We start from the raw sequence: 17,456 nt of genomic DNA, 5'->3' as shown, positions 1-17,456 counted from the left end.
GTTATTAATATTTCTTAAGTTAGTCTTAGGGTTTAATCAAAGAGTAATAAATTTAATTGTGACGCGCCTCTATTGATGATAGTAAATTTTTTTGTGGCAATTTAACAAATAAGTTTATTACTCGCAAAAAAAATAAAAAATAAAATTATTAGATATGAATTATAAGTACTTGAGATTTGGGGTTGATACATCTTACATTGTAGTTTTTCCTTTTAAACCAGATTTGATAGACTATATATACTTGAAGTATACTTAAAGTCAAACACCCGGCATAGAATCAAAATCCCTTATAATTATAAAAATTATAAATTTAATGCATGAATTCAGCATATATAAGTTCTTCTATCAATCAGGGGAAAAATTTATATGTTATGAAAGAATAGGCAAAGTATTGTCCCTAGCGTAAATTCCATGAGTACAGCTGTTTTATCAATAACGCAGAAATCTCTAGACCTTATTATCTTGTTTAAACTTATACAAATAATAAAAATCACAATTACAACTCATATATGCTCAACCGCATTATATCAGATAGTGCAACACGCTATAATATTATCTCTTTCATGTTTAGTTCAGAGCAATAACATTTTCAACAGGGATGAGTAATTTCAAATGCCTTGGGTGGATCCGCATCTCCAGCTCCAGGGAGGCCATGGAGGAGCTCCTCTTATGCGTTCAATTCTGATGGGTCTTTACCACCACGGTGTGCCAATGATGCCATCAGCAATCATTCTGGAAGGGAAACAATCTTTCTGAAATACCTAATGGTTTGAATGTCATAAGTTTGGGTGGGTGCAATTTGCACAGCAATTCCGGGCGTTTCGGTAACTGTGCTTACTGGCCACGGTTCTCATTTCTGATGTTGGATGTTTGCGGTCCCCCAGGTCATCCGTGCCGCCATGTGTTTCTACAAGCTTCGCAGATAATTTCGTTATCTGGACTTATGAGTTGTTTGAATGCTGCTTTCGGAGACATTATTCGTTCTTTCCAATGTGCCCAAATTGCAGATGCTGCAGGTAATGTTTATGGGAGGAACGGATTAACTCACAGATGAAAGCAGCAAGTACTGTTAAGCTTGTTCTTGCCGTTCTACAGAAGTCCTGATGTTTAATTCTATTTATCTCTAGTGTTGTTCTGCCGCGCCCTGCAAGAGATCGGCTAGCCATGTAATCGATAAACTTATCGGTTTCACATAACTCATTGTCAAATATTTTCATTCGTTATGTTTTTCCTGACATACACTTTTCCTTATAGCATGACTTTTATTGTTGCAAAGTATTAGTTAATTATTTCATTTCGTATACACACCGGAAAATAATTTGGAACTTACTGAATAAGTTACATAATATAGATCCAATGAATAACCAATAAGAGATAAGGAAGGCCCTGTGTGGACGTTTGAGGTTTGGGGCAAAACAGTGAGGTTTGAGGTGGTTTAGAGGTTTTGACCACAGAATCCGTCTAATTTTCGGTTCGGTAGTTAGCGGATTGAAATAGAGGTTTTGGGTCCAAAAAGCTAATTTTGAAAAAAGCTACTTTGCGAGCTTTTTGGATTAGAGTTTTGGTTTGTGTCAGAACAAGCTACAATCAGCTATTTACCACTCAATCAGGCTATTTACCAACAGTTTTACAAGAAACAGCTAATCCAATCCGCTAGTCAAAACATCTAATTCAAATTAGCTAGTCAAAACATCTTAATTCAAGCCGCTACCAGCTAACCGCTAATCCCCAACAGGGCCTAGATATATCGGTGTGGCTTTTCATGAAAATTGACTGGCCGATTATAAAAAAGTTGTGCAAATTACAATACCAACAAACTTTAACCTCATTAGTTTGTGATTGCTTATATAACACACACGTATATTTTTTTTGTCCCTGCTATGAATTAGAGGAGAGGAGGGGAAATTAGGGATAGAGCAATGATGAAGACATGGGAAATTAGCACCATGAAAATGGTTACGTCAGTGCAACCAGTTATGGATGTTAAACGCACAGTCTTTTATATAAAAATTAAGTCGTAGGAATGTACTCGCCTGGCAATATGCCTTTGCACAGGTAACACAGCTGGCTCTGACCTTCCCAGAAAAATTCAATTCTCTCATTTGGACATATATAGATGTTAAGTAAGTCCAGTTCTTTTCTCGAGAAGGTATTGACAGAAATAGCATATGTTCTTGCACAAGCTGGAGTGTATAGTATTATCGTTTATGTAATGCACCATTTGAGTGGACAATAGTGAAATTCTTTAGGTATGTATTCTTCACGTTCTTCACACTGATATACTCCAATCTTTTGGAATGATAACTGTCGTGGTGACTCCCAATGCCGACAGTGTTGCAATCATTGCTGCTGCATTTTTTGCAAATTATAGAATATTATTTCAGAATTTTTATCATCCCTCAGCCAGTAAGTTCTTTGATAGTACTCTTGAGCATGTATATACACTCTAGAGAAGCATGAAAATGTATGTAATGCTTAAGCAAGCCATTTTTCTATATAATTTGTGACTGCAGAAATTGTCAGTGTACGTGGTGGAGCTGATAGTCATGGTTATGTCTTTTCTTTTAATGTTTTACATTTATTTTTTGCTTCAGCCAGGTACCTTGTTAAATACAAAAAGTCATCAAAAGTCGTCACTCTTTATGATCGGTAATAGTTGCCATATTTAATATGCATGAATTGTATTATGTAATAGATTGTATATGCACATATATATCACAATCATATTTCCAACAAATGTTGGATTAAATATGCTTTAGTTAAGGCATATGTGTTCAAAATCTGATATCATTATTTCTCCAGTCATATCAACTAAGCACTCACCTTTACCAACAAATATTGTATCACTTTTTATTTTTTTCATCAAATTTTAAATTGTCCTCGTATTTACAAAGATTGTGTGCTCGTATACATCGCTCCAGGTGTATTATCTTTTCTTCGACGTGAAGTTTAAGTATATTATTCTATTATTAGATTCCAAAGTTTGTCCTTGTAATATTGAGATATACCAAAAATCACTATCGAAGAAATACATTGTGTGAAATACCAAATATCACTATAGGAGAAATGTCAGAAGTTGTCGTTTTTTTATGATTTGTATTAATTTCCATATTAATATGCATGATTGTATTATATAGTAGATTGTATGTGCACATATAAGAATCATTTGGTGACAATGATGCATGTCAAATTTCCAACAAATGTTTGATTAAATTTGCTTTAGTTGAGGAATTTGTGTTCAAAATCTGCCATCGTTATTTCTGCCGTCATTATCTACTCGGCGCTCACCTTCATCAACAAATATAGTATCACTCTTTATGTATTCATCAAGTTTTAAACTTTGCTCATATTTACAAAATCATTTGAGGTGTATTGTTCTATTCTTAATCGTGAAGATTGCAGATGTATTGTTTTATTTAAATTGGAAAGTTTGTTTATGTAATACTAGCCTTTAACCCCGTGCAAAGCACGGGCGGGTATATGATTCGTAATTTATTAATATAATTTCATTCTTAACACCATTTTATTAGTATTTTAGTATTAATGAATTGGATTTTAGTTAAATTATATTAACCAACTCGTTATATCTTCTAATGGAAATTTAGCTTTCATAATTTATTATCTATCTATAAATATTTTTCTATATTATATGTGACAGTTTATTATTCAATTTAAATCAAATTTTCATATTTCATATATCTTCATATGTTACGTAATGGCTCGTGTTTGTAATATAATAGAATACGTAAGTGTTAAATTTCGAGTAGAATACGTTGTAATTAAAAAGTAGCGTCTTTAATTATTTATATGTATTTTAGACAAAAGATATTCAAAATTGTATATTTAGGATTAGTTATACATTTATCTATAAGTAATTTTTAATATTAATATATGTTATTAACAGTAATTTCACCTTTTTTTTAACTAATTATAAATTATATTTAAAAAGATATTAATATACATAAGGAGTGTTTTTAGTATATGAAACTGTTAATATAGATATCTACTTGTAGACTTTTAGTTTTACCAAACCAAAATTTTGTACGACTACAAATTATACCTATGTTGGCTTTTTATAATATAGTAAGATGGATCATGTTTTCATGTATTATTCGATTATTTTTAAAGTTACATGAAATGTTTCGAATGATTTTCTACAAGAAAATATGTGCATAGAACTCGGAGATAAATCATGGAGCAACTTTAAAAGCAAAGATAAATCAAGAGCGATGTGATTTATATTAAAGAAGTAAATAAACACAACGCAACCAAGGAAAGAAACAAATAATCATTGATGGATAAAAATATATATAGCATTGGGAATTTTTTGGATGTGAATATGAGCCCATACACGAACCCAGAACATTTTTAATTAAGATTACATGTATTAAATCATTAATATAGATTACATGTATTAAAAATCATTAATATTGATGAGAGGTTTTATATGTGCGTGTGTATTTTATATTGTTAAGTAAAATATATCTTAAAAATATGTAATATGATCTTTTCATTCAATTCGTGGGGAGCGCGTATTTTTTCCTTGGTATAGAATATAAGTAAATAACCTATAACAAGTCAATAATTGTTGCAAAGCGGACACACTTAAAGAATAAATCTATAGCTATTATATATCAAAATTTTGTATTAAAATATGTTTGCATGGAGTAGACTCTAGACATCACCTATTCATGTGCTATTTATGTGTTGTAGTACTTTGGCATCATTTGTAGTATTAGAATTTACGCTAGAAGTCTTTTATCAGATTTTGTGATAGCACTTCTTATCAAAATGTATACATGAAGGATCAACCTTGACAATATTCAAAGAGGGTTTAAGTTTACGATAAGCATAATATAATCTTTGCAACGTATAAATAGAATGCCAAACACGGCCACAGTGAAAACAAAGGTTATGTGGCTTAAACTTCTCTACATTCCTCATTTAGGAGCAACAGAGTTTATCTCTTTATTCTTCCCCCAATAAATGCCAAGATTGTTAGTATAATTACCACAATTATGACATTAGCAATTGGAATTGACATATAGTTATCACTCCTTTTTATGCCTACTTTATCATTCATGTCCTTCCTAGGAACCTTAACTTGTTTCACATTTTTAACCTCTTTGAACTTATGCTTAAGTTGTTTCTAATACATTATTTCAATATTAACATATTTGACTTTTTCCAAATTCTTTTTTCCAGAGTTTAAATTTGTTTTAACTTTTAAGGTAGAACCTTCCTCAATTACTGGTTTAGGCTCTTCAAATTTTGGGACAAACCTCACACGATTAATCTTAGGCTTTGAAGCTTTTTTGTGAATTAATTTTGGTTTCGTAGTCTCAACTTTTTTTTTTCTTGGTTGGTTTATAAATTATCTGAGTAACCTAGTCCTTCTTTCCAACAGCCACTCCCTAAGATATTCAGAGTTGATTTTCGAGAATTAGTCGGGTTTAAGTTCATATAATAATCACAATACAAACTATGATACCTTTTGCATGTATAAATAGAATGCCAAACACTGTCACAGTGAAAACAAAGGTTATGTGGCTTAAACTACTCTACACTCGTGATTTAGGAGCAACAAAGTTTATATCTTTATTCATCCCACAATAAATAGCAAGATTGTTAGTATTACCACATTTATGACATTTCTTCCTAGGACCAATTGGTATTGGCATATAGTCATTTCTTTTCTTAAGATCTAGAATTTCAAATTTTATTCTCTTATTCTCTAAAGTCTGATCTCTAAAGCTAACATCCATGTTTTCAAGCAAAATTCTTAACTCAACAAGGATGGAGTAGGTACCTTCATCTCATAAGTTTCTGAGCTATTTTCAACATTTACCATCAAGGCATAGTTCACCTCCTTATCAGAATCTAAAGTGTCAGCCAGATCCATCTTCTTTGTGATGAAATCTTGACATTCCTTTATTGCACTCAAGTGCAAAGTGTCCCTTTTTAACACCGTTGTAACATTTAATCTTGGACTTGTCCACTTTCCCAGATCTGCTTACTCTTCCCTCAGCGTTTCTCAAATTCTTTTTTTCAGAGTTGGAATCACTCTCAGGAAACTTTTAACCCTTCTTGAAGTTCTTTATAAGTCATCTTCTTGAAACTCTTCACCATCAAGGCAGCAAGTTGCATCACCTCACTTTCATTGTTTTCATCATCAGAATCTGTGAGATTATCAGAGTTTGAGCCATCATCAGAGTTTGATGACTCATTATCAGATTTTGTAATTAAAACTAGCCTTTCCCTTCGAGTGCCTCTTATTTAGAGAACCTTTTTCTAGTAACTTTTTCCACAATCTTCAAGGCCAATTGACTTGGACTGGCCTCCACGCCTATTGATTCTATGTTCCCCTCCGTGTCGTCGACTGCAGTTTTCTCGGGCGCTCTCTCTTTCCGCCACCTCTTACACTCCTCTCTTTCTCATCACACTGTATCTTATTTTAATTATGCTTGTGATTTCTCAGTATCTCCGCCTTGAATGTCCTTCTTTTCCTCAAATTCCTACTTTCCCCTCTCTCTCTCAATTTTCTTCCCCAAGTTCTCTCTCTAAACTTAAAGGTGTGGGTTGATAACTATTTACTAGCCCTTTCATAATACCAATTTTTATTAATTACTTGGAAGGACAAATAGTTTTATTTATGTCCTAACATTTGTCCCTGATTGCTTATTAGTTAAATACTTTAGAAAATAAATTATTTTCTGATATGGTTATCGAACGCAATTTTTCCTTTTCCCATGCGTATTATTTATTGATAAGAATACTCAATTTTCACTATTTATTCTTACTATTTAATAGCTGTAGTAAATAATTTTAAGAGTAATTAACACTTTGCACCCCAGAAGTTTAGGCGTTTTTTCGATTTGGTCTCAAACTTTTTTTTTCAATACGCACCCGAATCTTCAATATGCACTCCTTCGACCATCTTCCGTCAAGTTGACCGTCAAAATTAACAGATGTGGGGTTTACACTTTGCACCCCACAAGTCTAATTTTTTTTCATGAATATTCTGAAATAGAGCACCTGAAAAAAGCTTGACATAAGATCAGATCTTCGACGACTAATCTTTAAACTTATTGCTTCCAAATGTTAATTCTGTGAATTGTAGTGCTTAGATAATTTTATAATCAGTGCCCGTATTAATAACCTAAATATACTGTGTATTCAATTTGTGCAGATGGAAGTTTTGGGTTCGTTTAATTTCTGGGATGGTAAGTTTAATATTTATTCTTGCTCACACTTTAGACTTTAGTATCAATCAATTTCACCTTTTTAGCAATAAAATGGGTGAATGGGTGAAATGGGGGAGATAAAAGAAATGGGAGGTACAAATGTATCGGGAGTATAAATGTATCGAGAGTATAAATGAAAATTAGGGCGGAGTTAAAAAAGAAAACGAGAGGGAAATTAGAAAATTTGCAGTTCAAACCAACGGTAGAGATTGTGACCTACTTAAAATCTAACGGCTAAGATAATTCGCTTTTATTCAATTTTTAGTTTTTATTAAAATTGTAGACATACAACGGTTATTGGTCTTTAAACCATTATCTAACAGAGTTGTTTAATAAACTGTTGTACAATTGATTGATGTAAACACCGTTGTGTAATATATGTTGACCAGACTTTGACTCATAGTTGTCTTATTCAGTTGACAAATTTCAGTTCAAACCAACGATAGAGATTGTGATCCACTTAAAATCAAACGGCTAGGATAATTCGCTTATATTCAGTTTTTAATTTTTATTAAAATTGTAGACATACAACGGTTTATTGGTCTTTAACCGTTATCTAACCGAGTTGTTTAATAAACTGCTGTACAATGGATTTATGTAAACACCGTTGTGTAATATACGTTGACCAGACTTTGACTCATAGTTGACTTATTCAGTTGACTTTTTCAACATATGACATCATTCATAAAATTTGTCTCCAAGTTGTATTTTGTATTAATTCAGTGTTTAAATTGGTATATATGATTATTTTAAATATTTAAAATATTTTCGTATGGTCAAAAAGTACTTAAACTGTTTATAGAACAATATTAGACACTCAGAAAACCTGATATGAGATACTCGAGATTATAATCTCGATAAAAGACAAACACGAAGCACACAGATTCGAACATAATGTACTCTAGAGATTTTAATCTCGATAAAAGACAAACACGAAGTACCCAGATTGGACTATTAGACACACGAGATAACTCGCTATTATTAGAAACTCGAGATTATAACCTCGATAAAATACAAACACGAAGTACCCAGATTCGAATATAACGTACTCGAGATAACCCGCTACTAGATACTCCAGAGATTATAATCTCGATAAAAGACAAACACGAAGTACCCAGATTGGACTATTATACACACGAGATAACCCGCTATTAGATACTCGAGATTATAACCTCGATAAAATACAAACACGAAGTACCCAGATTCAAATATAACGTACTCAAGAGAACCCGCTACTAGATACTCCAGAGATTATAATCTCGATAAAAGACAAACACGAAGTACCCAGATTGGACTATTATACACACGAGATAACCCGCTATTAGACACTCGAGATTATAACCTCGATAAAATACAAACACGAAGTACCCAGATTCGAATATAATGGATCGGAAAGAACCTACGTACGAATATTATTTGTACCTCGATAGATATAAAACAATCCCCAAATATGTACATTTTAATATATACTTTATCCGAGACAACCCATACCCGATACAATTTATCGTGAAAAATCACAATCCCGATATAATTTATCGTGAAAAATCATAATCCCGATATAATTTACTGTGAATAATCATAATCCTGATATAATTGATCCTAGAAAAACCCGATATTATACTAACCCGCGCGAGGTAACAACACAATTATTATGTCTGAGGCTTTAATTGTGTCCGAACAAAATTAGGTCGTGACTCAACTTTCCTCATCTTATCCCCAGCCTTTTCTTCTTACCCTTTACTCCTTCACGGCGCGCGTCCTCCTCCTCCATTTACTCAACCTCCGCTATTCCATTATAGGTAAACTATTTATTCAACCTCCATTCATAGATTATTCCATTGTTTGTGGCTCAGATTTATCCGATCTGTTAGATTTTGGGTTTCCATTTGTTAGATTTGTATATTGGGGGTTTTACTTGTAAATCCATTTAGTCAACCTACATTGTTAGATTTGTTATATGAGAAGTATTAAATTGTAGTTATATGAGAAGTATTAAGTTATATGAGAAGTATTAAGTTGTAGTTGTAATTTGTACTGGTGTTCTGTAGTTATATTCGAGTATTAAGTTGTAGTTGTAGTTAGTATTTTCTAGATTGTGTGGTTGAAGATTCTAAAGATTTGAATATAGTTGTAGTTGCAGATTCTTTGAGATTTGAATATAGTTGTAGTTAGTATTTGCTAGATTGTGTGGTTGAAGATTCTAAAGATTTGAATATAGTTGTAGTTGCAGATTCTTTGAGATTTGAATATAGTTGTAGTTAGCATTTGCTAGATTGTGTGGTTGAAGATTCTAAAGATTTGAATATAATTATAGTTGCAGATTCTTTGAGATTTGAATATAGTTGTAGTTAGTATTTGCTAGATTGTGATGAAACCTCTATATGCTTTTGTTTTACCTATTTTGTTTGAGATTTGTGTTCTGTAGTTATATGAAAAGTATTAAGATTTTGTTGTAGTTAGTGTCACATTACAGTACGTTAGTATGCTTAAGTTGTAGTTGTATGCTTAAGTTGTATTTACTTTTTGTCTTGATTGCCATTGCTCTATTTTGATGATGTGACCTTTTTTGTTCAGTTTGTTCGTATCAGAAGATGGATAGATCATGGTTATCAGCAAATAGAAGAACGAAAGAATTTCAGAAAGGGGTTGAAGATCTATTAATGGTTGCATTTGAGAATGGGTACAACGAAGAAAAGATTAGTTGTCCATGCTTAAGGTGCGCACATAGTAAATCATGGAAAGCTCAAACAGTTAGAAACCATCTTTTCCAAATTGGAATTGATCAAACTTATACACAATAGATATGGCATGGGGAGGCAAATTTAGTTGATAGCCATGAACAAGAGGGGACTGATGGTTCAGAAGCTAGTTTTACTCAAGTCCTTACAAGTATGGGTCAATCGGACAATGATGACGATGATATTTCTTCGGATACTTCAGATTTCCTCAACCATGTTAAAGGTGAACAACAACCCCTTTATCCAGGATGTAAGAGTTACACCAGGATGAAAGCTTTAGTTAAGTTATACAACTTGAAATCGAAGCATGGTATGTCTGATTCATGCTTCTCTGATGTTCTACTATTGATTGGCTCTATGCTTCCGGAGGGCAACAATTTTCCTTCTTCTTTCAATGAAGCGAAGAAAACCTTATGTACCTTAGGAATGGGGTCTGAAAAGATACACGCATGTCCGAATAATTGTCTATTATACCGGGGCCATAGAGATGAAGACGAGTCTACTTGTCGCGTTTGTAACGCCTCGAGATGGAAATTGAACAAGAAAGGCGAGGAACAAGAAGGAATCCCTGCTAAGGTTCTATGGTATTTTTCGTTGCTACCAAGATTAAGAAATTTTTTCAATACACCTCAAATAGCAAAGGACATGACTTGGCATGATACCAGGAGACAAAAGGATGGTAAAATGAGGCATCCAGCTGACTCGGATACATGGAAGGATGTCGACCAAAAGTGGCCTGATTTTGCATCAGAGAGTAGAAACCTTCGGTTAGCTCTCTCCGCGGATGGTTTCAACCCTTTTCGTGGAAACCGTACTGATCACTCAAGTTGGCCGGTTTTCCTATCAATTTACAACCTTCCGCCATGGCTTTGTATGAAAAGAAGGTTTATTATGCTCTGCTTGTTGATATCAGGACCGACTGAAGCTGGAAATGATATCGACGTGTTCCTTAAACCACTCATAGAAGATTTGAAGGAGTTTTGGCGCGGTAAACAGGTATACGATGCATTTCAGAAAGAGCCTTTCATACTTAGGGCCATTTTATTGTGGACAGTAAGCGATTATCCGGCCTTAGGGAACTTGTCTGGAAATGTCGTCAAAGGGTATAATGCTTGTACCATATGTGTTGATAAAACCAATGCTACTAGGCTGGCTAATTACCGTAAGACAGTTGTCATGAGGCATCGAAGGTGGTTGCCTCTTCATCATCCGTATAGAAGGCAGAAATCAGCTTTCGATAACACTATAGAAAAGGGTGTTGCTCCTATTCCGTTAACTGGAGATGAGGTTCTTCAAAGAGTACAACATCTAAGGGGCCATGTCTTTGGTAGGACCCAACGCCAACCTCGATGGAAGAAAGGTGAAGCTCGACCTGTTTGGAAGAAGGTTTCTATATTCTTCCAACTCGAATATTGGAAATTTTTGCCGGTTAGGCATGTTCTTGATGTGATGCACATCGAGAAGAATATATGTGAAGCGTTACTTGGAACTTTGTTAAATATTCCAGGGGAGACAAAAGATAGGGAGTCTGTCCGTATTGACATGGCTGCTATGGGAATAAGAACAGAGTTGAGGCCGAAAAATCCTGGGAAAAAAGAGAAGCTTCTGTTGGCTTCATGGAATTTATTACACGCTGAAAAGGTAACTGTTTGTTCATCCTTCCTTAAAATGAAGTTAGTAGATGGATTTTGCTCGAATATCAAGAATCTAGTAAATATGGAAAAACTTCGGCTTGTAAATCTGAAATCTCATGATTGTCACACGATATTGCATCATTTGCTTCCAATCTCGATTCGATCAGTACTGCAAAAACATGCCAGGTGCACAATTATTAGGTTTTGCCTCTTCTTCAAGGCAATCTGCAGTAAAGTCATCGATGTAGATAAATTAGAAAAAATGCAATATGAATTGGTGGAAACTTTATGCCACCTGGAAAAACACTTTCCCCCTTCATTCTTTGATGTGATGATCCATCTCTCAATTCATCTTGTGAGAGAGATTAAGCTTTGTGGACCAATATTTCTTCGGTGGATGTATCCTTTCGAGAGATACATGAAGGCATTTAAAGGATATGTACGGAACCCGACACATCCGGAAGGATGTATTGTCGAGGCATATGTTGCTGAAGAAGTGGTTGAGTGTTTGGTGAATTTTGAAGAAGCCACCGTGGGATTATCGGAAAATTCTAGGCAGCAGAATGAAATCTGCAGACCCTTATCTGGTGCTACAATGATAGAACCCAGCAGTGAGGACTTGCACTTGTCACATTTGTGTTTTCTGCAGAAGGCTAATGGCATGAGGCCATATTTCGAGTAAGTTATTTAAGTATGTGAGTGCATTTATTATTTATTAACTTTATGCATTCTGATTAATATCATAAGTTATTGGTTTTATTGGCAGTGAACATATGGCATCTTTGATGACGAGGCACAAGCAGCATGAAAATGATGGAGTTTGGCTAAAAACCAAACAAAATGAAAGTTTCCCCAAATGGTTCCGTAAAAAGGTATAATTTTTACACGGTTAGTAACCTTTGTTTGGACAGATTGAATATTTTAGCAAGATCAAAATTATAATATGCACTGCTTCATTATAATAAACTATTAACTTTAATCGTTTTTGGTTTGGACAGATTGAATCAGATATGCTGGCTGAGCATAATAACATACCTCATGAAATAAGTTGGATGGCAGAAGGGCCTAATAAGATTGTCCCTACCTTCAGCGGATATAGAATCAACGGTGTTACATATAGAACCAAGGAACGTGATGATAATAGGCAAGTTCAATGTAGTGGTGTTTGTGTTGATGCACATACAATGCTTGTGCAGGGTAAGGATAAGAATATTGAACACACTACACACACCTACTACGGAGTGATAACAAGTATATGGGAGTTAGATTATAACAACTTTAGAGTCCCTATATTTCATTGTAATTGGGTAGATATAAACAAAGGGACTAAGGTTGATGACTTGGGATACACATCGGTTAATCTCAACAAATTAGGTTTCGTAAATGATCCTTTCGTGCTAGGAAAACATGTCAAGCAAGTTTGCTACATTGGTGATCCTCTTGAAAAACATTGGTCTGTTGTGTTGAAATTACCAGAAAAGACCTTTTATGACCACTGTGATTATGAAGATGATGGCTCGGTAGAAATAGAACTTGAGAATGAGCTGCATGTGCCTATGTTTCCCAATGTTGACAAACAGGACAACGAAAAAACTAGTTATACGCGGGAGGAAGAAGAACAGATTCAGCTTTCATGATGGTAACATATATATATAATTATTTATAAATTTTGTCTCCATGCACTACTGACCTGTTTTCTTCTAATAGGTGGAACACATATAATTTAAACGTGCTTCTACTCAACCCATTGATGAGACTGCTTTTGCGGTGGTAACATCATCATCTGTTTGACTTTGAGTTCTCAAGAACTTTGATGTGTGACTTTATGTCTCTAGTTAGAACAGATGATGATTTTACCATTGCAAAAACAATCACTACTAGAAAAGCGGGCATTTCCGACCAAAATTTCCGACCGACCAAAGTGGTCGGGAAAAAAGCGGGAATTTCCGACCGACTTACCGACCAAACGCGATTGGTCGTGAAAAATGGCATCATTTACGACCGCCATTACCGACCGCACCAAATTGGTCGGTTATAATGAGCGCGGGTCCCGCTCACCAACATTCTTCAGCTCACATGGACGCCACGTCGGTAAAACCGACCGACACATTTCCGACCGCCTGTGGTCATTTCCGACCACCTTGACTGGTTTAAAATAAATGGTCTACTTTTAACTTGTTGTCGACTTGTGATTGGCTGAGTGGGGACGAGGTGGAGCCCATCTTATTTCCGACCGATTTTGGCGGTTGGAAATGGCCTGCTTCGTTTCCGACCGAATTAAAACCCGGGCAGTCGATTTTGACTTCTTAGAAAAACAATAAATTTTATTCGACTAAGTAAATTATTTAAAAAAAACTAAAAACATTGTACATCCAAAAAACCGACCACATTCAATATATTTCCGACCAAACTCATAATTTTAACACAGAAAACCGACCAAATTTAACTCATTTCCGACCAGAAAGTCAAGTGCAAAAAATCGACCATTTCGTTCTGTCATTTCCGACTGATTTACGACTCTGGCGGTCGGTTTTGACTTTTGAGAAAAACAAAAAAAATTATTCGGCTAAGTAAACTTAAAAAAAATATATTAAAAAAATTGAAATTAGCTTTTAGTCAGTTAATAAATTAACAAAAATTTATTCATCACTTAATATTTGATTTTTAAAATTTTTATTTCTATAACAAAATATAAATACTGACTAACTAATTTCAAATTAATTTTTCAAATAGCAGAAAAATGTAGAATCTTTGTGATATGGCCTAATTTAAGGTACTAATCATGATAGCAAAAGAAGAAAAATATAAAAAAATTTATAAAGACACTATTTTGTTACAAATCATGCATTGTAGTGAATGTCGGCGTTCAGGGTTTGGATTTTATCAGAAGTTATCCTAGGGTGTATACTTTCGAAATATCAATTTGTTTTTTAGGCGATCCAACCATACGGATCGTAAATTAAGTAGTCATAGTAGTTGTATATCAAAAATCAAATCAATAGGATTTTATCCGCTGAGATATTATAACGAAAATATTATGTTATACTTAAATATAGACGTAGGGTTATTTTTTTACAAAAAAATAAATTTGTTTTTTAGGCAATCTAACCGTACGGATCGTAAATAAAGTATTCATCGTAGTTATATACCAAAAATCAAGTCAATAGAATTTTATCTGTTGAGATATTATAGCGAAAATGTTATGTTATTCTTAAATATGGATGTAGGGTTATATTTTTTACAAAAAAATAAATTTGTTTTTTAAGCGATCCAACCGTACGGATCGTAAATTAAGTACTCATCGTAGTTATATACCAAAAATCAAGTTAATAGGATTTTATTTGTCGAGATATTATAGCGAAAATATTAGGTTATAGTACTTAAATATAGATGTAGGGTTATTTTTTTCTTAAAAAAATAACTTATTTAAATAATCCAACCGTACGGATATGAATATATTTACTCAACTTATATTGATCCTTAAAATTGATAATTTTGAATATTAGTTGAAGGAATGTTATAATTAAAAACTGATTTTCTAGTTATTTTATTTTGTAAAATAAATGTATGTTTATATTTAAGTTTCTTTAGTTTTAACACAATGTACAATGTTATAAATGTATGTTGTATGTATGTTTGGTTTGGCCAAAAATTAAAACACCCGCTTCCTCTACTTTTCACTTTCACATTCATCTCTCCCAACTCTCTCAGACCTCTATCCTCTCCACTTCATTTATTTTTACCATGGTTTCTCAGGTTTGTTTTGGCCAAAAATTAAAACACCCGCTTCCTCTACACTTTTCACTTTCACATTTATTTTTACCATGGTTTCCCAGGTTTGTTTTGGCCAAAAATTAAAACACCCGCTTCCTCTACTTTTCACTTTCACATTCATCTCTCCCAACTCTCTCAGACCTCTCTCCTCTCCACTTCCGTGTATCTCTCTCTGTATACTTCTTCGGGTTTTGTATCTCTCGGTATGGGTTAGGGTTTTGATTTTTTTTTTTTGGCTCAAATTTGCTTTAATCTTATTTATATATGTATATATGTCCTTTAATCTGGCTCTATTTTAGCTGTTTTAGTTTTTTGATCTGTTTTTTGATTATTTTTTGCTCTGTTTTGTGATTATATCTTGCTTTAACTAATATCTACATATTAGAACATGTTCAAAGTGTTAGTCATAAAGTTGGCTATAATAATGGTTTTGTTAGTGATGTTAGGTGTTATGTGCGTTTGATGTGTGTAGTGGTAGTGCTTGATTTAATTATAATTGAGCAGCTGTAACACTGTCCTATTAGTATAAGTTTGCGGAGAAGGCTCCTGTATGATTAGCAGTGCCTCACTTTTTAAAATTATATTCCAAACATTAGGTTGACAATATCATGGTTTTCGAAAAATGAACCAACATCCCAGTCCCTTGTCGAGGATGAGAGGGTCATCAGAGCGACAACAATAGATCTCATGCTTGGCTGCAACTGGGGATTTTCAAGTGTGCAAGCTCGTGCTAGCTGAGCCAACTGCCAACCAAAAAGGACATATAAGAATTAATAAGACTGCAAAAAAATTAAGGAGAACTTGGTATAAAAGGCTGTTATATAATCTAACATACAGTGTATTGGAGTTGTATCATTATGCTTACCTTGCGCACAGAGTCTATAGGGTGGTCATCTCCAAGTCTAGGGTCCATCAGTTTGTCGAGGCCTTCTACGGGATCCGGCTCATTAAAAGCTTCCTCGAACTGAAAAGTATTGGAAGCAAATTATCATTAGCTTATTACCAACAGCTAATGACATAGCTATCCTATTCAGTTTGGGCACTTGCTAGTACCCCCACTTTCAGTCATGGTTATAGTGGTGGCAGAGATCTTTCTGTAAGTGCTACGCAACTAAGGTCTTTCTTCTTTTGTTTCTTGTATTATATTTTCTCCAATGACTGCAGTAGTTGTATAGTTATGTGTAATGTGGTTATTAAAAAAATAATAGAGAACTAGAGAGATAATTTATGGTAGTCAAGCATAACATATAGTTTTTATTGTATAGTATTGTCTATTTCAGAACAGATGGTCATTTTAGCTTACATTACAAATATATATGTCCATGTAATGTTAACCAAAATGATTGTTTTTATGTTACAACTATATAGCTCAGGTGCTTCAAGTCATATAATAAGGAAAATAATGATTAGATCTTAACTAGTTGGTCACTTCTTGCTTGTAGAATTAATTTGATAAAAAAATCTACAATTCTTTGGGATAGATACTATGGATAGAATAATATTCGTAGGTCACCTCTTTCTTGTGGAATTAATTACCTTGCAGACATGGCAACACAAGGGAAGCTAATGCTCTGGGGTGCTTAGTTCTTGCATAAACTATGGTGGCTTACTGTTTCAAGTTTTATTAATTACTATGGTGGCTTGTGTAGTTTGTCCTCTTTTCAATTCGAGACTATATAAATTTGTTGCTAGTTTCCTATTTTTCAGTTGCCTTGGGGTTATGTACATAAAACTAGGATAATCATATGCATGGTATTGTGTACAATTAAAATATATATGACTCTCCTACTGCAATATAACAAAGATTACATGTCAGGACTTCGGTTGGTTTCTGCGTTGAGCTGGGTAAGGAGTCATGGAAGTGATAAGTTTCTTTCGTATTGCTGTCCTTCGTCAAAATGATGTTCACTGTACTTCTGAATCTTACATATATGAATCTTACATATATAGTTCTCTAAGTCATATATTTGTAGTCTGGAAGTATTTCTGCTCTATCTTCCAAGTCAGATTATCAGATGATAGTGGTCTAGGTACTTAAAAAAGCTTCAACCTTAGTTAAACTTTTT

General features: G+C 33.9%; 1 protein-coding gene across 1 annotated transcript; it reads left to right on the top strand.

Moving 5' to 3' along the window:
- Positions 1-9,835: 9,835 nt before the first annotated feature.
- LOC135149582 (uncharacterized) lies at positions 9,836-13,253 on the top strand. Its single transcript, XM_064085323.1, has 4 exons — positions 9,836-9,994; positions 10,046-12,294; positions 12,383-12,488; positions 12,615-13,253. The coding sequence occupies exons 1-4, from the start codon at positions 9,836-9,838 to the stop codon at positions 13,251-13,253; spliced, it is 3,153 nt and encodes a 1,050-aa protein (XP_063941393.1).
- The last annotated feature ends 4,203 nt before the right edge of the window (positions 13,254-17,456 follow it).

The sequence above is a fragment of the Daucus carota genome, chromosome 9 (assembly GCF_001625215.2).
Source record: "Daucus carota subsp. sativus chromosome 9, DH1 v3.0, whole genome shotgun sequence".
Taxonomy (NCBI): domain Eukaryota; kingdom Viridiplantae; phylum Streptophyta; class Magnoliopsida; order Apiales; family Apiaceae; genus Daucus; species Daucus carota.
Note: the sequence above shows the minus strand (reverse complement) of the source record. Positions and strands in the feature narration are given on the sequence as shown.